We start from the raw sequence: 26562 nt of genomic DNA, 5'->3' as shown, positions 1-26562 counted from the left end.
AAGTAACGGAACAGCTGAAGCTGAACTAAGATGGCTATGGTTGTGTTCTATTTTGTAATAAATGCTGGACAGAGGTTAAACTGAGTAGCATATGTAGTTTTGGGGCAGAGTAACTAAGGAGCAATTACTTCATGTAGATGTAGCTACAGCTACAGCTACACTGGGGTGGAGTGGTGGCACTGTGGCTAAGACTCTGCACCTGGGGCTGAAAGGTTGCTGGTTCAGATTCCAAGGCTAGCAGAGGACCCAGTGGCAGCGAACACCTGGAGCCTGAGCAACTCCTGGGTGCAACGGGTGGCCACAGCCCTTGCAAGGGCTGCTCAGTAGTGGCCCCACCTGGGGAAGCGACGCGACTCCCCGCTACTCCTGTCCAGCAGACGCCGCAGAGAGGGGATGCCCTTTCCTCAGGGACCGGCAAGCTCTTCCTGCACCCGCCGGGGTGGGTACAACGCAGTCGCTATAATGGGGAAGAGGGAAGTGGGAAAGGCGCAGTTCCAGCTCGCGGCCCGGGCGAACGGCTGGAACCTGGCTGCGGCACTGGAAGGAGCGGGCTGACTATGTGACACTGGTGGCGGCTCACCGCCTACACTTCGGGGTGGAGGATACACCAGACATGACGCGGGAGAGGCTGGCCCCGTGGAGGCGCCGACTGGGAGAGCAACTGGGCCGGGTCGCCGCTGAAGTCTTGTTCCTCGCCCGCCGCGGATACCCAGCGTTCCCCCGGGAGGCACAGCGGGAGATGGCTTTCCAGGCTTTTCTCAAGGCCCTCTCACCCGAGGAGCTTCGGCGCCACGTACAACTGGCCAGACGGTGCTGGCCTGCATCCGCCGTGCTGGCCTGAGGCTGAACCCCCACACATGCGAGCTCCTGCAGCAGGAGGTGACATTCCTGGGGCATGCTGTTGGACCACGAGGGGTGGCTACAGACTCTGGTAAGGTCACCGCAGTGAGGGGTTGGGCGACTCCCCGCACCATCAGGGAGCTGCGCAGCTTTCTGGGGTTGGCCTCTTACTACCGGAGGTTCGTTCCAGGACTTCCCCAGCATTGCCACCCCGCTGCACCACCTCACCGACAAGGGCCACCGTTTGGACTGGGACTCGTACTGTTAGGCAGCTTTCTGCCAGCTACGCCCCTGTTCTGGCCCACCCTGACCCCCGGTTACTGGACATTTTAGATACCGATGTGAATGACTCAGGGGTGGGTGCAGTGTTGGTGCAGGAGTAGTTACACAGTGACCAGGGGCATAACTTTGAGTCCCAGGTCTTTGCCAGGGTGTGCCACAGCCAGAGTGCCAGAGCGCCAGAGCGACGGGTTGGTGAAGCAGTTCAACCGGACGCTCGTCACCCAGCTGGCCACCCTGGTGTCCCGGCACCAGCAGGATTGGGACCGCCACCTCCCCCTTGCGCTCTGGGCATACTGGACCACGGTCCAGGAATCTACCGGGTGCACCCCGGCCTCGCTCATGCTGGACCGGGAGATGCGAACCCAGGTGGATCTGGCCCTCGGTTTGCACCTCGGTCACCGTCACCTCAGGTAAATACTCGCCGCTCTGTATTGAATTCACTCCCCAAAAATGAAACCGAGTAAGTTCTTCGAATCAAAAGACTAAATTAGTGACCAGTGCCAAAGAAATACTGTGATGACAAAGGGAAGGTTTCATAGCTACAGCCGATACCTAGACGTAATTTGAACCACACGGATTTTTAATTAGGCTTCACCGTTGTGAAACAGAGAGAGTGTGTAGCGTGGAAGCGTTGGAAAGGCACAGCGGTCTGAAGTACAGTTAAGGCGGTTTACGCACAGGTAAAGAGTAGAGTTACAGAGCTGTGCAACTGGGGAGAGTTTGATTACTGGGGGAAAGGAACCCAGGTGACTGTGACTTCAGGTAAGACATACTGTACACGTCTGTCGGATTTCAGAGGTGCAATATTATTTGTAAGCCTGCGTCTTTTTGTTTCACGGCCACTCATCCCACGACACGAAACATCTGTCACTGCTTTCAAAGCTACAACTTAAGATTTCTTCAGAAAATTCAAGTCGCTATCTTTTACTGGCTCGGAATTCATATTTCTGCCACCTTTTGCTGTACGGTAGGTCATGCTGATGAGTGAAGTCAAACAAGTCAAAATAACAGAGGCAACGAAAAATGCTTTTTAGAATTATAAACGTAAAAAAAAAACATTTAAAAAGGGAAAACATTTGAATGGTCCTGGGCGACGATATTAATGTTAACCTCCGTTTAAACAACTAACCGCTGTGCTACTACTTCGATCACTGGGGGAAAGGGACACAAGTCACCGTCACCTCGGGTAAGAAAACAACTTGCATTCGTTCTGAATTCTTCTTACTTTTATAATTTAATTTGGCTTCATCGTATTTCTCTGGTAAAACCAGGTCTAAGCGACAGAAAAATGCTTCACAATTTGGTGAACCTGAAATTTAAAGAACAGCGTGTGCTTCCTTTATAGCTATATCTCGGGTCCCATTAAAAATATATATATATAAAGGCTGCTTCAATTATAGAGCGACGTCCGTGACACGTATTATAGCCACCGACACAATCTCGTGTTAACTTTTTTAATTAATGGATACAATTTTTAAAATTCGAAATCACGGCTTTTCAATATTAAACTGGCATTAAATTTAAAATGACCATAAGAATCGACGACTTTACTGTCGATGCAGAAAAAAAATGCAGAACATGATAGGCGTTGGTATTTAATGACAGAAATGTATTTATTACATATGTTCGCAGTTAAAACTTATAAACCTCAATCATTCCCAGATACTGTCCTAGCTTTTCTTTTTATTGGGGCTATAAAATAGCAATTACATTTTTTAAAAAAACCCTTTCCATGGGGCTTTCGTTACATAGATAAGACTCAGGTTCTCGTTGTGATATAATAAATAGGATTTTATACTGAAAACGTTTTTGCACCGATAGTCTGGTGAAATAATTCAGTGTGACTACAATGCTTTCGACTACTGGGGGAAAGGGACCATGGTCACCGTCACATCAGGTAAGACCTCTAATCTAAAATATACAATAACCGTGATTTTTAAGTAGATTTTTTATCCAGTCGCTCTATTTAAGGTTTAGAAGCGGGTGGAAGACAATAGAAGTTAAACTATAGGCTGCCGTCTGTAACAATTGACGTTTTCGTGTTTTTGATGTTTAAATTCTGAATTAAAATACCTGTATTGTGGTATTCGGAAAGTTTTATCACCGCTTGGTTTAAATCGGGAGAGGCGGTAGGGACTTATTGTACAGCAGAGTGTATGGACACGAGCAGTGTGACTACTTTGAGTACTGGGGGAAAGGCACCATGGTCACCGTCACTTCTGGTAAGAAAAACCCGTTTATTTCCCGTCTTTACCCCGTTAGAATTTGGACGGTGGAATTTTCTATCCGTTTGCTCGTTTTCTGTGGTCAGACATTTCAAATCTAAGATCGGCATAGGTATGCTGGGTTATTGAATTTTAACTGGGCTCAGTTCGATAGGAACGAAAGAGGGGTAAATTGCGCTTTATATTTAATACTAATTTTTTTTTAAGCTTACAATGTAATGATTTCACTAGAGCAGAAACAGGGAAGTAAAAAAAAACATGCCGTTCCGTCGTGTCATACAATTAACTGCACACGCTGCAATTTAGTATTCGAGATTGAATTGAAGATTGTGATTAGCAGATTAAAACTATTTGTAAAATGTATACGGAAAATAGAATACTGTCTAATCATTATCTTACCTCTCTGTAGCGACCGAATTAATTTTCCTTCATCAAGATCTGAAACAATACGCATTTCTTCGGCCTTTTTTGGTGGTAGGCGACGTTTTTGATGTGATTTAAGGTAGCGTAGTCTACTTTTATATAGAATATATAGTAAATAAATGATAGATGAAGTGTAAATGATTAGGATACGGTGGTTGCTCGGTCGGTGCCTGGGTTACCCGGGTTTTAGAATGAGCGGTCGGAGTAAATTCAGCAGCGTGACGACCGCTTCTTCGATTACTGGGGATCCGGGACAGCGGTCACCGTCACCTCCGGTAAGTACCGAGCACACTCACTGCTGAGACGCCCGGTGCGTGATTTTGGTGGAGTTTGAGCTAATGATCCAGTTTTACCTTCGTCTCTTACTCTCTAGTGCCTCAAAATAACAACCCAGGCAAGGAAACAGTCAGGAAAATACGCGGTTTCTGTATCTGCTGTATCGACGTTGAATTAAATTTACTCAGGGCTGACACAGCCCGACAAAGTATCAAACGATAAGGGTTAATAGCGATATAAACGATAATAGCAAACGGTAAGGGTTTCCGTACAGTATAAGAAACAGGGTTTTATGCTGAAAAGTTTCTGCACTGAGTGTCCGGCGAAATACTTCAGTGTGACTACGATGCTTTCGACTACTGGGGCAAAGGAACCATGGTCACCGTCACATCTGGTAAGACGTCTAATTTAAATATATCATAAGCGTGATTTCAGCGCGTTTTATCGAATTCTTTTGTTCAGTTAGAGCTTTAGATCCAAGTGAAAGAGTAAAGCAAGGAAAACATTAGATATATGTAAAATATAACTTGGTTACATAAATATTTACCTAATTACTGCTGGCAGTTAATTGTGTTTTTTTTTGTTCTGTTTATGTTTTCGTTCTTTTATCTGTATTTTCTCCTCTACTTGTATTTGTACGGGAGCGGCGAGGGCACATGCCCAGAGAACCCCAATCCGATACAATACATTTAATTTTAAAAATGCTAAGTTTTATACTTGACTAGATGATATGATTTTCATGATGAAATACAGTAATGTATCATTTAAGTTAAATCATTGGGCCAATAATTTATAAAGTTCGAATGACGTTTTATGTTCTGTCGTGATTGTTGACGGTAAAGCTTGGACCTACTTGTTTTAAAATTTGATTATAGGTCCTGTATTTGTTGAGTGACAAATGCCAAGCTTAGCAGTTAATTTTTCCAGATGTCATGTTAATAAGACCAATTAAAATGGAGTTCCAATACACCCAATAACTATAAATAACAACAGTATTTTCTCATGGAACACTGTGACTCTTAACAATGGCAGCGCGCCAAAAATATTGCTTTAAATCAAAGACGTCGTACAGGATGCATACACTGTCCACAAAGTTTGACACGGATTTGACACTTTGAGATTCAGCAGGGAGAATTACAATGTGTATTATTTTATTGTTATTGAAGCCCAATATATGTTACTCGAATATCTCCTTTCCAAAGAAAACCTTATTCGTAGAGAGAAGAATTGCATAAAAAATTGTGATAGGTTCGTTTTGGTAACATCAAGAAAAAAAATTGCCAGTTCTAACAGACTAGAGGACTTTGTTAAAAAGCAATAAACGTGAAATTATGGTTATAGTATCTTTTGCACAGAGGTGACTTAACGCTTAACGAGAGGTTTATCACTATTGAAATATCTCCTTTTATTTTAAAATCCATACCGAAAGAATGCCGACAGGAACATTTCGGAAAATACTTCAGGAGACATCTGCAAACCTTATGGCTGTTCTTTACGCCTGATAAACTCGCACTTAACACATCGACAACCCCTGCATAAATTCTGTTAAGCTACTCATCTACTGTCACTAATAATACATACTCTACACATTTTAATCATAAAACAAGCTGTGTTTCGGTAAACAAAGTACTATATACATGTCTAATAGGGCACATCTAAAATAAAGTAAAAATTGAATTTTAAGTCTTTTTGACCTTGAGCAAAATTTTCGTTAAAACCGGATTAGGAGATCCACATTTCACATACAGTCTGTAGCTATGCGACTGCTTTACAGTGAGTTTCCCGAAAGCATCGTAGCGCTAAGAACATCGTAAACTCGGTCTTAAGATAGATCGTTAATTTACGAGTGTTTCCCAAAACCCATCGTAACTTAAGTAGCACGTTAAATCCTTCGTAATCTACGTGCTCCCCGACCCACTCGTTAATCACTAAGTGTTTCTTAAACTGGTTACCTCTTGCACCAACCTTAGCGACAGGGTTCGCCAGACAGAGCACGTTCAATTCACGTCATGGGAATTCTCTGGAAATATAGAATACTAAGAGTTTATGTTAAGGATTTTTATATTTTGTTGAAATTTGAAAAAAGAACATTTATTTATACAGTAATGAATTTATTAGTCATCTTGGGTAAATTTCATATTCATAAGTCAAATGTTTTAATAATACTCCCTCTTTTAGTACTTTTGAGGTGGGGTTTAAATTGTATTTAAATTCCATAAAGAACGTGAAAAATGCCAAAGCAAGGAAAACATTTGATATATGTACAAATATAACTTGGTTACATAAATATTTACCTCGTTACCGCAGGCATTTAACTGTTTTCTGTTCTTTTTATGTTTTCTTTCTTTTATCTGTATTTTCTCCTCTACTTGTATTTGTTTGGGAGCTGCGAGGACACATGCCCAGAGAACCCCAATCCGTTACAATACACTTAATTAAAAAGAACGGCTAAGTTTTATACTTGACTAGATTGTATTATTTTCAGGATAAAATGCAGCAATGCGTTATTTAAGTTAAATCATTGGGCCTAGCATGTATTTATAATGTAGCGCCACGCAGGGCGCTTTAGCATGCGCACGCAGGGCGGGCTGAGAACAGCACCTGGGGACTACCGGACTGTATAGCGGGACGGAGGCTGGGATACAGTCTCTTCCCTTCGTGTGTGTGTATGTTAGTGTAGTGCACTGTTAATTAGTGTAGGTGCAGTGTTGTAACCCCTGTCCCTGTGTATGTACCTTTCCCGATTCGAGTTAATAAATGAGTTGTTCAACCCCATTCCCCGAGTCCAACGCCTGCCATTCCGTACCGAAAGCCACGGTCGATACAATATTTAAAGTTCGAATGCCGTTTTATGTTCTGTCGTGATTGTGGACGGTAAAGCTCAGACCTGCTTGTTTTTAAATTTGATTATAGGTCCTGTATTTGTTGAGTGAGACGTGCCAAGCTTAGTAGTTAATTCTTCCATTGAGTTCCAATACACCCAATAACTATAAATAACAACAGTTTTTTTTCTCACGAAACAGTGATTCTTTAACAATGGCAGCGTGCCAAAAAAATATTGCTTAAAATCAAAGACGTCGTGCAGGACGCATACACTGTCCACACAGTAAAACTTAGTTTTCTTTCACGGCATGTCAGTCATTTATTTTCTTTTCTCTTAGAAACAATAAGGGTCCCATTTTGTGCCTATCTATACGCCTTCGCTTAATTGATTGTTAAATTATGATGTCATGTTTGCTTCATTTTCCTTTTCAAAACTTTATGTCATCCCACTGAAGGACCAAAACCGACACCATATAATGAAAGTATTGTCAATCGATTGCTTTTCAATCGACTTGTGATGGTTTTTGCTAAGCGACTTCAGGGGAGGGGTTAACAAAGAAGTACTTTATACTCGCTCGTTAAATGACAGATTAAGAGGGGTTTTGGGAAACGCACGAAAAATTAACTCGTACGTTACGTACGTACATCGTAAAGTTGCTCGTTAGTCTCTAAGATTCATCGTTTTCGGGAAACTCACCCCAGAGTTCTAGTAACTAAACCTTCCCATTGATTCCCAATTATTCCTTCCCAATTAAACCAAATTGCTCTGAAACTCTCCCTGACAATCTGATTATCTTTTAGAAAACAAAAAAAAAAAGTATTGTAACGAACGACCAACATACAGGTTGTACGAGCCGGTTGCAGCCCGGTGACGGCACCGCCCTCCCCTGCGCTAAACAGGGATGTTGGCCGCCTGGGCTGAGGAAGGTCTTCTTTAGCTCAGCCGGCAGGATCCTTGTTGAGTGACGCCAGAAACCCGCGTTCGAGCCCCTATGACGAGGGCAGAAACCCAAGAACCCGAATTCGCTACAGTGTGTTTAGATTAGAATGTGGGTTAACCCCCATTAATACACTGTGAATTGATATGGTATTCTGATGTAGGCACATGAAGAAAACAGATATATGAATGTTAAGAGTTCTTTGAATTTTGTATCATATGATTTTATTTTCATTTGTAGTTGTGTTTCAAAGTGACCCTGATACTGTAGGTTTCAAATATCAACTATTATTACATAGCACGGAACGTGTTTTTCCTGTCTTGTGCCCGTTGCTTACCGGGATAGACTACGGTTCCCCAGCGCCCCTGTACTGGATAAAGCGGTTGGGAAATGGCTGGCTGGAACATCCCACGTTTGTGGTAGTGTGATTTTCACACATGAAATAACCCAAGCTTGTGATATCCAAGAGACTTCTTCGTCTTTATTCAAAGATTTATATGAACGAAGCAGAGCCAAACAAAATATTTATTTCTAATGAGTTCTTCTGAGGTTAATCTTTTTTGTTGCTGTTTTTCAGATTCTCCTTTGGCTCAATTAGTTTTCATGCTGTGGTAGTCTCATGTTTTAAGAAAAAAAACAACTTGTGGCTCACACCAACTGATTTACTCTGGATTCCACTATGGTGTTCTAATATGATATAAACTACGCTTTTGACTTTTTTTTGTGGTTCATAATGTTTGTTTCTTTGTTTTTTATTTACTTTAGCGCAAATCAATCCCCCACTGGCAAGTGTATTCTGGCCGTGTGGCGTGAACTTGGAAACTACTTCTCCAGTCACCTTGGGCTGCCTTGTGGAGGAATCCTATTCTGGACAAGCAACTGTGTACTGGTCTAAGGATGGACAAAAACTTACTACCGACATTCAGATGTACCCTTCTGTAAAAGACTCAGGGAAATACAAAAAGACTAGCACACTCACAGTGACAAAATATGACAGCTATACATGCGTGGCTAACGACCGCAGCTCAAATGAAAACTCTTCGGCTTCCTCACCAAAACGTGAGTCTTTTCAACTTAAAACATAGCAAACCAGAGATGGGAAATAAATAAGGTCTGTTATTATTTTAATGAATTATTCTTGATTTGTGGAAGAAGCTTGCTTTCTAAGTTGTTGGATAATTGAAAGCTAGTTCCAAGAACTAGTGTGAGAAAATAGTCTGGTTATAAAAAGGGGCTTGCAGATATGCTCTGTATGGTACATTTGTGAAGGAGAGGCAAAACATTCCAAATGGTCAAAAAGCCACCTGTAAAAAGTTTGCAATGCTGAAATTCTAGGTCACCTTTGCATAATTATCTGCTGCGTTGACGGTTTGTCCTGATTTTTGCTGTTTATCAACCCTGTAGCTCAAGCTCCCCAGGCACCAAATGTCAGCATTTTGACTTCGGCCAATATGTCACCACCGAATTTGGTCTGCGTCGTCTCCGACTTCTATCCCCAAACTGTGACAATTTCGTGGAAGAAAGGGAAAACGTCCCTAGATGCACAAGCCGCCGGCATTATCGAGAAATCGCCGGTAAAGAAACCGTCGACCGAACTGTTCACTGCGATGAGCCTTCTCCCTGTGACTGCCTATGACTGGGATAAAGACACGATCTACACCTGTTCAGTCCATCACGCTAAAACAGGCACTCAAAAAGAACTGAGCACCAGCAAAAGCAGAGGTATGTGTTCACCTGGCCTGGTAGCTGTGCTTTTAATTGCACTGCTTAACGTCATTGAGGCTACTAAAGTCATAAGTATGAAACGTTCCCTGGTTTAAGGGGGATATACTCTTCTTTGTATTGTACGTATTTTTGTTGTTACAATAAAAAACATTTAAAATATAAAAAGTAGGAGAGCCCCAATAATCGGTGTTATGTCGACGCGCGGTGTTAGTTCATGCAACACTGTCGTGCTAATATGGGGCTACAGTGTTATGGCACAAAGGGAGCCTTTACAGCCTTAACGCGGCAGTACTGTGAATTGCAGAACCAACGGCAGGCTTGTGCCAAATGTACTCGTATACTCCGTGCCTTGTTTGCGATATATCAGTGGGGTCCAAGAAGCATTGTTCCACTGAAATGTCACCTGAAATAGTGCATTTTCTATTGCTATTTGTATGAAGTCTCGTGCGGTTTCATCTTTCAAACAAGTAAACATTTAATGCAGTAAACTACATTAAACAGCCAGTACATCTGTTAGTTGAGTTGCGCGGTGAACCTCTAAAGCATTTGCTGAGCTTGCCAGAACTACCCCAGGGTTATTGCACTGCTTTCGAATAAAGAAGCTGCAGATACATTAGAATGTTAATTACATCTCCCCCAAAATCATTCATGTTAATAAAGAAAGTTCACGTATGATTGCTAAGCAACAAAGGGAAGATGTTAAATTTAGAATCACTATGTGATGTTGTCGCTTTGTTAATGTTGCACTGCTAAATGATGGCTTCCTTATTGTTGTTCATTTATTTGATGATTCCTTTAAAAGGGAACTGCGGTCCCAATTTCTCAGAACAGTAATTAAATATCGGTAACAAATTCATTTAATTGACGGTATCAAAAAATGACAAATTTCGAATGAAGCACATAATCGTGAACTTTTGTGGGTACATTTTACATTCATGTGGTTTGAAATGCACTCATCAATCCTAATTCCTTCTAACCCTGAAATACTGTACAAATATAGCATTGCAGCTCCCCTTTAACCATGGCGATATACCCTTAAAACTATGACCGCAATTCACATGAAGCATATAGCATGAATTTGTGTTTCGTTATCTCCTGAAATGGAGTTTGGGGCTGATTTTTTAAAATGTATTTGTGAGCCCAAAGACACTTGATGCAACACACACACACCTGAACAGGGAGTTTCTGTAGACATGAAAGATTTCCAGCTGACCTAAGTAAGACCTGGAGATTCACAATCCCAGGTAGCCCAGTAGTTCATGGTACCGCAGTAGGTTCAGGTCACCTCAGTTAGCCAGGTTCAGGTAGTACAGATCATTGTTAAAATCGTCAGTTTCTAAGCAATGCATTTAGTTTTTTTTTAATTTAAAGCAATTTCGTTTTGGCCTGAAGCAGGTGAGATTTTGCAAAGAAGCAGTTTAGAGAACATTTTAAATAAAAAATACTGACACCCCCGTAGGTCTGAAGGATCACAGCCAGCAATTTCCGTCTTGGCCAAACAAGTTATCTTGCTAAATTGAAACTCACATGTCCCAAGTCTTCACAGATCGATGACTTTATGGAGGCTGGAGTGTGGCTCTGCCAGAGCAGGTTCTGTCCAGTTCCTTCCCTGTGTCTTCTAAAATGGATCTCATTCTTTCCAGCAGTTGGATCTACAAGTATCTTTGTTACACTCCATCCCCCCAAGGTAAAGGAGCTGTTCCTTAACAACCTGGCTGTGCTGGTGTGTGAGGTGAATGGCAAAGAGGCAGCCAATGTGGAGATTTCCTGGTTTGTGGACAGCCAAAAACAGAGTCAACATGTGAAAACCTCAGGTGACAATAATCAAAGGACTAGTACACTGACGACTCCGCAAGAGAATTGGTTCAGTGGAAAGAAGTTTGAGTGCAAAGTCTCCCACTCCTCTATTCAGCCCATTATAAAACATGCTCAGGTGTTAATTGGTAAGTAAGATTAAAGTGGTTGTCCACCTTGGGTACTGACACTACAACTCAAGAAATAAATCAGTCTTGTAGCAAAGCCTTAAGACACAGGGAGGGCCACTGAGCTTCCAAATTAAAACTTAATTGAGTTTTGCATTATAGTAATCTGCATCTGTATTCATGCCTGTGCTAATTAATGGTTATGTGAACCACATGCACAGCATCTTGCAATAGTATTCACCCCCTTCTAATGATGTCCCATTTATCTGGACTGCAAATGATGTCCACACGTGGTTTTTCTGTCTCGAGTCAATTGTTTTAGACTCCTACAGTACACGTTCGGTGAGAGAATTTCAAGGTCAGCAAGAAGGGCAAAAGGCAAAATTCCAAAACTGCAATAGGTGAATTGCAAAGGTATTTGCCCTGTTTGAGCCAGTACTTGGTAGAAGCGGCTTTTGGCAGCAGTTCCAGTCATTTTGGGATAAGTCTCTACCAGCTCTGCACTACAGGCAGTGCAGGCAGAATGTTCCGCTTCTTTGTACACATGGATAGAAGAGTTTTTGTTTTTTAAAACAGAAGCTTATACTGTTTTTTTCAGACGCTTATCTTTAACGCTTATTGATGGGTTTTTTTTGGTCTTCAGACAAAAACCTGAAGAAACCCGTTGTAAACATCCAGAAGCCAAATGACAACAGAGTGGGGAACTCGAACACTGTCAACCTAACCTGCGTGGTGTCTGGATTCTACCCCGATGATATTTACATCATGTGGAAAGAAAGTGACAAACAAGGCAGCACAACTTCCGACAGAGAAGACGACCTCACAAGCAAACCCGTGAAACAACCAAACGACGAATCCTACACCGCCTTCAGTCAGCTGACCGTGAGAAAAGAAGAATGGAATGAAAAAAAGTATACCTGTGCAGTTAAACACGTTTCGCTGGGAAATAACAGCCAATCCCCGGAACTTGATAGTATAACAAAAGATGATGGTAACTACAATTGTCCACGTCTGGTAGAAGACTAGTGATTATGTGTCTTCCTCCTGTCTGTTGTTCCCACCAGAGATCTCTCCTGCTTGTGCCTCCCTGTTTCATGTCCCGCTGTTTCGTTCCGTTGGCCGTTCCTGCCCGCGTTATAGCAAAACGCAACTGCAAAACGAAAACTGGACATCGCTTGAATCAAAAGAAAAAAACAAGCCTAACAGATGGCTCCCCTTTTGTGAATTACTCAATCAGGCGAGAACTTCAAGGCTAGCATATCATCCATCAACTCGGGCTGTTGTTGTACTGTAGACGCTTCATTTCTTTTTGATCCACAAAGTTCTGGACTCTATTGTGTGCTCAGTATGTGAAATGACAACGTCATGAAGTCCGACTGTGGAAACTCGGGCTAATATAGAAGCAAAAGACCACGATAACAGTTTATTTGACTTTTAATCAAATGAATACTTGTACGTCTTCACTTTCAATTCACAGCTTAAGTCCAGTTTCCCATTCCCTATCATTGGCCAGTGTTAAAAGCGAGTACTTTTTTATGGGTAGATTTGTTCTCACTGTTCATGACTGGAAAGTCAACAAATTTGTTCATTTCGTTTGTTGTCTTTTGTTAAAACGTGCTGTTTGTTTCCCTTGTATTGTTCTGTGCTCTGTAAAATCAGTCAATATGTCTGTTTGTGATAAGAGAATCGTTAGTTCATTCGTTACATATTCTTTTGAATGTAATAGGACATGTATGTTTGAACGGAGAGACCTTTTGTGGAAAAACGGTTATTAACGAATGACAGTACTTAACTACTGCACTAGTTTAGAAGCAAAATAAAAAAAATGCAACTATTTTTTTGTGAAAGTCCGAGATTATGTTGCACATAACCATTGATCATGCACGAAATCATGGAAGAATCCTTAGCACAAATCGAACTCAAAGAACATGCTTAGGTTGCCTTTTTACAATTTAGATTTTGACTGTTTTAATGCATTTTGGTGCATCTGTCCAGAGAAAGGTCATTTAAAAAAAGCGACACTTTGTTCCATAGAACATTTTAAATCTGATTTTCTTTATACGTTTCTGAAGGTTAAACAGAGAAATAAAGACAGCCTAGGAAATGACACAAATATAAGTACTTGCCTAGTGAACAAGAATGCAAGAGTTATTCGATTGAATTAGTCAGCTTTATAGAAACACATCACAATATTTTGAAGACATGAAGAAGAAGTTATAATAAGACTCATCAATCCATGACAGGCACAACAAAATTTTTAATCCAGTGGCCAAGGATCAGGGTATACTCACAGACTGTTAAACTTAATCAGTTGCTTGGATATATATTAAATCTTTAAAACAAGCACATATATTATACAAACAACTGCAATCATGGACATTTTTACCAATGTCATTTCAGATTGTGAGATCATGAAACACAAGCAACCAAAAGTTAGCCATCCCCATGTCCAAGTTAGTTTCTCATATGATAGCACTACAAATAAATCAAACTCAGAACCAAATAAAGCAAATTAAATGTTGAAAACACAGAAGCACAAATTAATCAATATCATGCAATATCCGTTTCAGTTATTGGTAGCTACAAAACATCTATAGATGGACAACCAGCAACATCTACCATTACGAGAAACGTTATTTTTTAATCATATTTACTTCACATCTGCCTCTGTGATTCACAGAATAAACTTACCAATAGGTTCATAACAGATGAATAAATATAGATTATATGAAAGCAGAAAATTCAATATTTAAATATAAGTAACCAATGCCTAATAAACTATCTAAGCACAGTTTGATTTCAAATGTCTTAAATCTTAGTCATAGTCAAAGCTTGGTAACAATACATCTGACAATCCTAAGTATTACAGGATGCAAAAAACTTTCACATATCTTTAATTGACCCCATCAGACCTAAAATTGAATTGTCTGAATATAGATAACATAATATTTGCAAAGTTTATATGGATAACTATTATCTGATTTGCAAAATTTAATATTATTGCTACCAAGTGAAAAATTAGTAGTAGTTTCCCCAGTTTACAATAAAACCTGTCTTCTCATGCAAATACTACAGCAAGTTAGACCTTCTCCAAACAATAACTGTGAAAACTAGCAGAGAGTTCTTTAATAATGTTCCTAGTTGAGCTAACAGTGAACTTCCTTTGATCTCAAGAGTGAACTCTTGTGCTATCAGTCTTGAATAACACACACTATACCAAATGAAAGAATAAAGAAAGAGGCATTCATTTTGGGGGAAAAGGGAGGACATGCACCCCAACGTTTCACTACCCAGTACTAGATAGGCCAGTGATTCTACAGATTTCAGTAAAATCCCTTAACACCCCCCTCCAGATAAGCAGATAAGCCTGCAATGCTAAACATATGAAATTAAATCCCTTTAAAAATGCAAAATTGTAGAACCGTCAAGCTACTGTACTCTATGATAAAGCTTTAAAAATTCTAGACTTTGTCTGACATGTGTTAAAACTCTTCACTGTCAGCTCTCCCACAAAAATGCAAGTTGAAGAACTGAATGTATCCTTTCCTTGTCTTCCTCAGAGGAGATTCTGGAGTTTCTGGACTTCGGAGACACCAATCCCAATGACGGGGAGGGTAGCGCATGGACAACAGCCTTGTGGTTCATCTTTCTCTTCCTCTTCAACTTCCTGTACAGCGCCATCCTCACCATATCCAAGGTAACATACTGGCTACTGCTACATTTTGCCATCCTTCAACACCTCCTTCTGCAGGCCATTACTCAGGTAAACTAGTTACTAAGTGATCATATCACTCCTGTCCTGGAGTCCTTGCACTGGCTTCCTGTCAGGTATCATGTCAATATCAAAATCCTCATATTCACCTATAAAACTCTCACTACCTGTCTGAATTATTATTTATCTACTTCCCATCTTGTAAACCTCTTTCATCTGACTTTAGTCTCCTGCTTATTATTATTATTATTATTATTATTATTATTATTATTAACACCCATAACAGTGATGTGTAATTACTGGGCTCAGTGTACATTTACAGGGCTCTGGTGTAGTTGTGTGGATCCCTGTAGGAATGGTGGGAAATCAATATGTCTGGGTAGATGTCAGTTTTGTATCATAATGTTTATTTGCAACTTTTGTGTGTTTTGTAGTTTCTGTCTGTGGAAAACATAGCTGCTTCAGTGCAAGACAAATTTCTGAAAAAAAAAACATTTTATCTTATCACATTGTAAGTCCACTAGGTGCAGGAGTTTTGCATACCTCTTTTCCCAGTGCTCCTGAGTACTTGTTCCATGTTCACAGTGGGGGGGTGTGGAACAAGCTTCATAGTCAGGTAGCTGAATCAGACACGCTGCGTTTTTTCAAGAAACAGCTGGATGGGATCAATTAACTCCCACCTACTAGCCAAGCTTGATGGGCTGAATTGCTCCCTTTTATTCAAATCCTTTCTTACAATCCCATCATTTTGTTTCATGTAGATCCTACAGCAGCTCCTTACTTGTGCTACCTAATGAAGGCTCCCATACAGCACAATATTAATTCACTAAACTAACCATTTCACCTAATAGGCTAGTTCCCACAGGACTGTTTAAATTAAGACAAAACTGTACCTCACCCTTACAATTACTCCATGCTGCCAACACTATGAGTTAGCATTTCTATTCAATCACAATGTACACGTACTGTACTTCAGCTATTTCATCATATATTTGTGCACAGAAGTGTGACTTGTTTTAAGCTAAGCACCTGGGTATTGTGTAACATTTTGTATCCATACTGCTAAACTAAAAATCTGGTTCCCAGAGCTGTTTCTCACTCCCTGTTGCTTTGCTCTTTCAGGAGCAGTGCTGAGTCATTTAAATTCTTGAGACCTCAGATTTATAATAATTTCTTACATTTATATAGAGCTTTTCTAGACCCTTCTTTCAAAGTGCTTTACAGGTAATGAGGAATCCCACTCTCCCCACCAATGTGGCAGCCAAAGTGCACCAGTATGCTCACCACACACCAGCTCTCAGTCAAAACAGAGTTTTTTATAGATAGGGATTATTAGTAAACTATGACTGGTAAAGGCCAGAGAGAAATTTGGACAGGACACTAGATGGGGTAACACCCCTACTCTTTTTGAGTAATGCCCTGGGATGTTTAATGACCACAGAGTCAGGACCTCGGTTTTATGTCTCATCCAAACGACGGCGCCTTTTTACAGTATAGTGCCCCATCAGTATACTGGGGCATTAGGACCCACACACTGCGCAAGGTGAGCACCCCCTACTGGTCCCACTAACACTTCTTACTTAGCTTTCCCAGGAGGTCTCCCATCCAGGTAATGGCCAGACTCACACTTGCTGTGCTCCAGTGGGGCTGCCAGCTTTGAGCTGCAGGGCAGGATAGCTACAGGCTTACTGCTGGCTGCCAATTGGTGGAAAGATGTAATCTGTTTATTTAATATGTGTGGGGAAAACAATGCACTTAGCACAGCTTGATGAACCTCGATGAACCATGTAGCTGGCAGGCAATTTACAATAAAGGAAAATGAACTAATTTCTGTCCCTGATCTCTTCTTGTTGCAGACGCAGTAAGTCTCCCTGCTCTCTGGATTCCCCTGGTCCTAGCATTTTCAGTTTGAATCAATTGTACCACAAAAAAAATCCAAAGATGTAATGAATTCATAATATCATTGTAACATTGTGGGTAGGGTTTTCTGTATCAAAGCCCCAAGAAGAAATGAAAGGCTTTTCTTAAGAAAAAAAGGATGGGTTAGAACTTTCCAGTATTGATCTTCTGTGAGACATTTTAAATGTGTCCTGCTTGCATGTCAACTGAGTGAAACAAATGGAAAACGCAGTGTTTATATATCAAATGCACCAACAGGAGAAAGAGGCAGCAGACACTGTAGCCGACATTGAAGGGCATCACTGAAGTACACCAGAGCAGATCAGCAAGCGTTTCTCTTGGGCTCTTCATCGGTAATTTGGACTTGTGTAAATTGTAAATTGTACAGTAATTGCTGTTTGTCTTATTTTTCTCTGTCTGACAACTCTCTGCAATTCTATAAAATGCAGATTGCAGATGCCAAGGACCTGTACAGAAGCATTACTAATTGCTAAGAAAGGACACAAATGGAAAAACATGCATCATATCTGCCAATCATATCAGATTTGGACAGTTTGGCTTCAGACTGAAAGATCATAAAACAGCTAACTTTACCTCCCCATCAGAAGGAGAGCTTCGTTGGTCTTAAAAAAAAATAACCACTAACTAACTTGATAGTGTAAACTGTGAAAAAATATTTTAATCTGGCAAGCGGTATTAGAGTTAATTGCAGGAGTTTTGGAGCTGACGCATCTGCATGGAATTCTACCTGAGTGCAGGAAATCAAAATTAGAAACATTAGTCTTCTTTTTAAATATTCTTACAGCCTCCACTTCAAGTCCTTGAAACGCAAAGAAAAACTGAAGCTGTTTTTTTATGTGTACTAACGTATCGAATTGTCTAATACAGTGTTTAGACTGTGTTTTCTGTGAGTGACAGCTGCATGTCTTGTTTAAACTGTTTCATTTAAAAAAATGTACATTAATGTATCTGTCGTGCAAAACATACTTTTTCAAGATAAAATACAAACTGCGAAATGACTGCATTGTCTTGTGTGATTTTATATTTATTTTTAATTATTCTCGCGAACATCGTTTACAAAGCCTTCTCTTTCAAAATCCCCATTCTCGTTATCGCACTGTTCTGAAAGGCATTCAATGAGAAATGTGTGCTCTTTTTATTTATTCAAAATGGCTCCAAATTCGGGGGATTTCAACACGCGGCCGTTGAACGGTTTTAAAAGCCATCCACCTTATCTTCACCTTCACAAGAAAACACATCTTAGTGTCTTTTTCATGCTGTTTAATATAGATTTATATTAGCTTATATCAGCCTTGTGACATGTCATGACAGACCTATTACTTTCATTTGTGCCATTCAAAACATGAAAAGTAGTACATCACACTTTGCAAAAGAGAATACAAAATCAGAAATATATATATATAACGTATTTTCTTTTTTTTTATTTGAACACCGCAGAAAATGCATTTTAACTTCTTACAGAAGCTTCGACACTCGGAGAATGGCCAACCACGTTGTAGGTTGAACATGATTACCGAATTAATTATTCTTGATTTTCTTTATTAAGCAATTAACCAATTTACATTTAGTACCAAAGAACAGCAGCAATGTTCTTGATAATTCATTTAATTTGGCCTGCAGATTTTATCCATTTTTTTTATAGAGAGAGGATTCTTCTACTTTCCTCGAATGCCCCTATAGGAAAAGTTTGCTCCCTCCCTTCCGCCTTGCGGTGAGTCCTCTGGGCTTCCGCAGCTGCACTAACGAAACTAAACTTCAACTGTTATTTATTTCTATATTTACGTTCCTTGAAAGAGGGTTCTTTCTGTATTCAATTTAAAAGTCGAAAAATCCTGAGTTAAAAAAAAATGCTTTCCGACAGATATAATATAGGGTGAACGAAACCAAGAACTTTGATGCGTGTTTCTCCAACAGCGTAAATTAATGGAGAAGTATAATAGGTTATTGCAGGACTGTCTTAACAACATTTTCTTAAAAACGCTTTCTAAAATACAGATGTAGTAACATTCGGCTAGAATTCATTTGCTACAGTATGTACCTACTAAGCAAAGGTACAAAAGTCACATTACAACAATGATGAATGCAACAAGTCTTTATTACAATTGGAAACTTGTACAGATGAAAGGTACCTGCAGATACAGTAGCCCTTGGGGTAGGATTAGAGTTCAAACCGGGCGATTAGCGTTTGGTTTCTAACAGTAGTATGACTAATTTAATAATAATAATTTTATATAAAAAGATTGCAATTCAGAAACGTTAATTAACAACATTGGCAACCCCTAATCTAAAGTATTACCAAAACGTTAATCCTACTATGGTTGATATATGCTTAGGAGATTATGTGCACAAAAGAGATAGTTAAAATGGGACAAATTAATATAAATGCAGATAATTTGATATAGTCGTTAATAGGGAAATAGGTATTAATGTGTTATTTAGACATTACAGATAGCTGTCTGAATTGAAGTTATACATACTTTTTCTCCTGAAAATTAATAAATAAAACTTATCACAGTGGTATGTTACAGACGTGTTTTTCATGGGTGGCAGTCTTAGTTGTCGGCTATAAATGCATAACACATAGTTTATAAATTATACTTAGAATGCAAATATTTATTCATGAACAAAATGCAACTGTAGCAAGCAAACTCTCAACTAATATCATAATCAATATCAATAATAACAATGGGCCTCTGCATGACATACATACAAAACATGTTCTGTAGTTACACATTAAGAAGTAAAGCAGTACTACAGCACAACTAAAGACTTTATGGTCAAACTGACTTTCATAAAAAGTTATTGATATAATCCACAGTACTTTGTGGGAGAATAATGTTTGAAAAGACATGATGATTTGTTATTTATCAGTAAAATAGCCATGCTGATGGGTTATTTAGACAGGATAAATATCTGACTGATTTAAAGCTCTAAGGACTTTCAAGAGATCTGTGTCCCTTGAACAGAAGTGTTACTGAGAATTAATACAGTCAATAATTACAGTGTTACAGACAAGTCTAGGTTTTTCAGTAGTAACACACTATTCATTCAGTGTCAGATATAACTGAACAATACATATCCAGCCTGTGGCTGGAAGGTTATCAGTTTACATCCGGTGGCCAACAGAGGAATCCTACTCCATTGGGCCCCTGAGCGAGGCCCTTAACCCCAGCTGCTCCAGGGGTGCTGTACAATGGCTGACCCTGTGCTCTGACCCCAAGCTTCTCTCCCTGTCTGTGTGTCTCATGGAGAGCAAGTTGGGGTACGTGGAAAGACAAATTCCTAATACAAGGATTTGTAAATGGCTAATAAAGTGATTTTATCTCACCTTCTAAATATATTTTAAATGTGACTTTTTTTTCTAGATCCAGTACAATCTACAACTCTTTGTCGGAAGAAATGCCTCAAAAGCCATTCTCATCTACTGCAAGATTTCATCCACTTATTTGTATTTATTCATTTTCAGTTTATTTATGAATGACAAAAATAGTCTTCTTTTTTTCTGGGAGAGTTGCATGATTTTAATTTTTTTCCAGAGCTTACTCCTAGGATTCATTGAGAGTTCTTCCTCACTGTCCTGGGGCTCCGCTTAATGCAGGGCACCGCTCACCAACTCGTACAATCCAAAGGTGTGTAAAACCACATCAGAAGTGTGCGGAAGCCAATTAAAAGGGCAAGTTAAAAAGCAGGAATTCATATAGTTAAAAGCTACTAACTTAAATCCCGGGATCTGGTGTTGAAATTGTCTAATCTTCGTTTAGGATATTGTGTGCAATTATGGTCACCATGTCATAGGGAAGATATCGCTGTTCGTGAATCAATCCGGAAGCGAACAATCAGATACTATCCTGTTTTAAAGGTAGTATCTTAAAGACCAAATGTTCAGGATCCTCAAAATGCACTGATATCGTGTTTCGGAACGGAAAAATGAAACACGAACCAGAAAACACCAGCGGAAACTACGCGGACGTGCATTTCAACGTGACTAGAAACGGCCACATGGCTTGTTTCTGAACGTGGAGGGTCGTTCCGATTCCAGTCCTAGGATTACGACGTCGATAACGACAGCGAAAATAAGCATACATGGGATATCGGAGAGAGATGTATGATGCATAGGCATGAAAGCTTTGTAATTCTTACTTTGGCTTCGGCATCAGAGAAGTCCACGTACGCTTATGGCACTTTAAAACCACGCTGGTGTAAAAGTGAAAAAGTAAAGCTCGGAAGTGTGCTGTTTGTTCTCGACCGGCAGTTTCGGTACTTCTTTTAGCCTAAATTCTCCCCTCCTTGCTCGATGTGCGAACAGGTGTTTCCCCCCTCCTTCATTTGCATGTATCTTATCTCGAGGTCTGCAGAGCGTCCTTCGAGCCGCTGACTGACCGCAGCCGGGCTGTTTAGGACCGTTTTGCGCAGGTGTTGGTCTCGCATGACCGGGGCGGCTGTCAGAAATAGCTGCGGTGTCGCTCGCTGTGGTGCGGTCCACAGCCCTCTGGCGGGGCCAAGGGCGGTCGGCCGCTGCCGACCCCCTCCCCACCTCAGAGAGGCCCCAGCTGGCCTTCCTGAAAAGAAAGAGAGTTGCTTCCGCCCAGTCTTTCAGATAAGCTTTTTTTTTTCTTCTCAGAACAAGAGCTGTAAATTACAACAGTCCGACCGGTTCCGAGACCCAAGCATGAGGGACTTGTACTGCTGCAATTTACGGAGAGCAAAAACGGATAGGCCCAGCCTTCCGATTTTCATTATAATTCTGGTCTTAACTTCACTTAACGAATTATTTGGACACGAAAGCCAGATCACACGGTCTTTAGGTCTTCATCTGTCTCTGATTGAAAAGCACTTGTAAAGCCTGCAGGTCCCTGAAATTCCTAGACTGAAGCAGCCCGTCTCCAAAACAGGAGATCCTCGAACACCTAGGTCACACAGTTCCCGAGTTCTAGAGAGTTTGGTGTTTGTGCTTTGTCCTTTACAGAAAGAATGAGTGTCATTACTGGAAGCAAAACAGCCATCAGCTCTCTGCAATAAAACTACAATCCAAAGCCTACAATCCAGAGTCTATAACACTCGACCTGTGAAGATCCAATTACCCATTCTTAATAATTCCCTATATTGACCAATTACCAAAATGGTCGATAACGCCATTCATTTCAATAACCAGAAGAGACCAAAATACAGTCACAATGACCTGGTTGAATTCACAGTTACTAGTGACGAATTGTATGGGTGTTAAAAGAAGACAGATAATTGTCATTTAGAAATACTTTATTAATGGGTCCTTCTGCTGTGTTTGATAAGCCCTTACTGTCTGAAAGAAAACACAAAAATGTAAACTATTTTGCTTTGCTTGAAAGTTAATAGTCTCGATAAAATCAGCTGTTTGCAATAAATATGTTGTTTTTTGTTTACATATAAAAAGTTAACTCAAGAACATAAATACAAAGACTCAGTTACAAATCTTCAACACTCGCAATTTCAATTACGGTAAAAAAAACAGAAGCTAATGTATCATAATTTACACAGAACCAAAATGATGATGAGGATATTCTAAACGACGACAAGCTAACACAGAGCTTTATTTCGTTATTCTGTTTTATAAGAATAATGCTTCCAGTTGACTTTCCTTTCTGGGAGAATTATTAAAAATGTATGTTTTTATTGATTCATTCACTTTTTATTTATATCGACCCAGTCTTTGCAGAACTGGTTTGCATTCACAGCTGTACCTAATAAACAGAAATAACATAAATATTTCCACGTCGAACGGAGATTGATTTTATAAAACCTATTGGTGACCTCCGTCTAGAAATTAAATAAAACGATTTTCATATATTCTGTTTCTTTAAAAAGTTTTACAGTTTCCAAAAAGAACATTATTTGTTTTTTTATGTACTGTATTCATAACGAAGTCTTTAATTGGATCTGCGTATCTTAGAGCGTACTGACCTGCCTGCCCGACTCTCCCCAAATCATTTTGTTGGTATTTTAAATATTTTCTCCTTGAGTGATAACATTCACACTTGCTTTGTAGTAGATAGCATTTTATGTTTAAAAAACGAGGACTTAATGGTTCCCGATGGATTAAAAACATTAGTTCTCTGTGAGTATCCGCGTGCTGTATGTTTTGTCTCTAGAGAGAACTTCGCACGCAACTCAGCGGTAAAAATAACCCGCATGATATCTGTTTACTTCAGATATCGACGTTTCAGAAGCTGTGAGCAAGGGGAAAATTGCAACTGAACAAGAACTATTCTTAAAATTTACTTATGTATTGCTTTCAAATATCCGTCTTTTACACGGTCCCACGGATTTTATTTAATAAGGTTTATTTGTGTGTGTAACAACATAATTACACATTACTGTTCATCTCCAAAGTAGCAGAGAAATGCAGTCTCTTTCTACCTTGATAAATAGGTGAGTTTATTGCTTGAATGTAAGCACAACATATGAATAATAACAGCATAGGGGATATGAAGATCTTCAAATGTGTTTTCTATGCCAGAAAAATGTCACTTGTTACTTCAACTTCTCCAAAATCTGGGGTGAGTTTCCCGAAAACGATGAATCTTAGAGACTAACGAGCAACTTTACGATGTACGTACGTAACGTACGAGCTACTTTTTCGTGGGTTTCCCAAAACCCCTCTTAATCGATCATTTAACGAGCAAGTATAAAGTACTTCTTTGTTAACCCCTCCCCTGAAGTCGCTTAGCAAGAAGCATCACACGTCGATTGAAAAACAATCGATTGACAATACTTTCATTATATGGTGTCGGTTTTGGTCCTTCAGTGGGATGAAATAAAGTTGTGAAAAGGAATATGAAGCAAACATGACATCATAATTTAACAACCATTTAACCGAAAGCGTATAGATAGGCACAAAATGGGACCCTTATTGTTTCTAAGAGAAAAGAAAATAAATGACCGTAAAAGAAAATCAAGTTTAACTGCGTGGACAGTGTATGCGTCCTGCACGTCGTCTTTGATTTAAAGCCATATTTTTTGGTGCGTTGCCATTGTTAAGAATCACAGTGTTTCATGAGAAAAAAATGTTGTTATTTTTTAACATAAAACGGTATTCGAACTTTAAATATTGTATCGACCGCGGGTTTCGGTACGGAACGGAGCAGGCGTGGGACTCAGGGAATGGGGCTGAACAACACATTTATTAACTCGAATCAGGAAAGGTACACACACAGGGACAGGGGTTACAGCGCTGCATCTACACTAACATACACACACGAAGGGAAGAGACTGTATCCCAGACTCCGTCCCACTATATACAGTCCGGTAGTCTCCAGGTGCTGTTCTCAGCCCGCCCTGCGTGGCGCTACACTGTAATACATGTTACATGTTTCACGTTCTTTATGGAATTTAAATACAATTTAAACCCCACCCCAAAAGTACTAAAAGAGGGAGTATTATTAAAACATTTGACTTATGAATATGAAATTTACCCAAGATGACTAATAAATTAATTACTTTAGAAATAAATGTTCTTTTTTCGAATTTCCTCTTACATACAACAAAATATCAAAATCCTTAACATAAACTCTTAGTATTCTATATTTCCAGAGAATTCCCAGGACGTGAATTGAATGTGCTCTGTCTGGCGATCTCTGTCGCTAAGGTTGGTGCAAGACGTAGCCACTTTAAGAAGCACTTAGTGATTAACGAGTGGGTCGGGGAGCACGTAGATTACGAAGGATTTAACGTTCTACTTTAGTTACGATAGGTTTTGGGAAACACTCGTAAATTAACGATCTATCTTAAGAGCGAGTTTACGATGTTCTTAGCGCTACGATGCTTTCGGGAAACTCACCCCTGTTGTAAAAAAAAACTTCGACTATATGAGTGAATTGAAAGAAATTCGACGCAGTTCAATGTTCGTAGGTCTCGTTGTTGCGTGTAATAATAGTTTTAAAAAGTAATTTAAAAGATCGCAACCATGTGCGCAATAAAACATAAAATGATCCATACCGGCCTTTCTAATCACAAAATATTGAACTTTTTTGGCAGGGGAAATTTACTGCAAGCAGGGATTTCGGTAAATTATTTGAAATGTATTAATCTGGTATAAAAATTGTATTAGCAGTAACCTTTAAGTAACTGTGCTGAGCCTTTAAAAGGTACAGAATGGGATGTTTTCTTAAATGTAATAAAAATCCGATATGTGCGCCGTGTACTTCGAAAAAAACAGCCTCATCGTTGAGTCACTAATAAATCTTCAGGAGAACCAGCTGCCACGCTGGGTATTCTCTTTTCAGATCAGCCGCCGTCCGGGGCTTGGTCTTTTTTTCCGAGAATCACTATACATTTTTTTTTTAATTTTCAGAAGCTACATTTCCAAAACCGATTTTAAAAAAGACAGCGGGGAGTTGCATCTGTAGACTAACTCGGACAATACACTTCGCGTAGTGACACTCAAGCACCCACTCCTCATCAGACCACGACAGATGATTTGGGTGGATGATGACCGCCCTATCTCCTCGGGAAGGCGGGCTCTGTGTTGGGGCTGAGCCTTGAGCCCCTGGAGGTGGTGGCTGAGAGGAGAATGCTGACCAAGCTCACAGCCATCATGAACAACACCTCTCATCCGCTTCATGGGACTGTTACTGGGCAGCGGAGCACTTTTAGCAACAGACTGCTCCAGCTACGGTGTTCAAGGGAACGTTTCCGCAGGTCTTTCCTCCCGGCGGCTGTCAGGGTGTATAACGCTGCCCTAGGCTAGGACTGCTAGCCCTTGACATGACAGCATGTTGCACTATTAAACTTTTTGGACACTCAATCTGTATATACCCTTTCCCCTATAGCACTTTTTTTTTGTTTTATAGTGACTATGAGCATATTTTGCACACATTTTCCTAACTCTATATATTTGTTTTGTATTGCTGTATTTATTTTAATTTTTCGTCTATTCTGATGTCTGTTTTTGCTTGTCTTGGGCTGGGCTGCTGTAACACCTCAATTTCCCTTCGGGATCAATAAAGTCTTACCTATCTGTCTAACTCCTCTCTCTTCGGGTGCTACTGTCACAAGCTTGTTAGAGCGCCCCCGTGAGGCCGATGCTATGCCCGCTCGTTTATCAACCAGTCGACGCGCTGGTCAAGTCAGCAACTTCACGCAACAGCTAAATTCAGCTTCACCTCATTTAAAACAAAAAAGCAGGGCGGATACAGAAATCCGTTGCACTTTGGAAATCAGCCTTATGCCAATTACAACAAGGGAAGTCGTTTTTTTAAAAAAACGCCTGGTTCTGACACTAAAAAATAATAATTAATTTATTATTAAATTAATTAATTTAATTGGCATCATACCACTCTTGCACTTAAGTCTCTACATTGGTTGCCTATAATAATAATTGCTTACACTTATATAGCGCTTTTCTGGACACTCCACTCAAAGCGCTTTACAGGTAATGGGGATCCCCTCCACCACCACCAGTGTGCAGCCCCACCTGGATGATGCTCCAGTACTCTCACCAC

At 40.1% G+C, this 26562-nt stretch overlaps 1 gene segment (V, D, J or C); it reads left to right on the top strand.

The window, feature by feature from the left end:
- Nucleotides 1-1483: 1483 nt before the first annotated feature.
- Nucleotides 1484-18081, top strand: LOC148833712 (Ig gamma-2A chain C region, A allele-like). The segment is given in 7 exon segments: nucleotides 1484-1532; nucleotides 8573-8866; nucleotides 9212-9529; nucleotides 11176-11475; nucleotides 12098-12445; nucleotides 15015-15151; nucleotides 17023-18081. Coding segments are annotated over 6 exon segments (1245 nt in total).
- Nucleotides 18082-26562: the final 8481 nt, after the last annotated feature.

The sequence above is a fragment of the Atractosteus spatula genome, chromosome 5 (assembly GCF_055471065.1).
Source record: "Atractosteus spatula isolate fAtrSpa1 chromosome 5, fAtrSpa1.hap1, whole genome shotgun sequence".
NCBI lineage: Eukaryota > Metazoa > Chordata > Actinopteri > Semionotiformes > Lepisosteidae > Atractosteus > Atractosteus spatula.
Note: the sequence above shows the minus strand (reverse complement) of the source record. Positions and strands in the feature narration are given on the sequence as shown.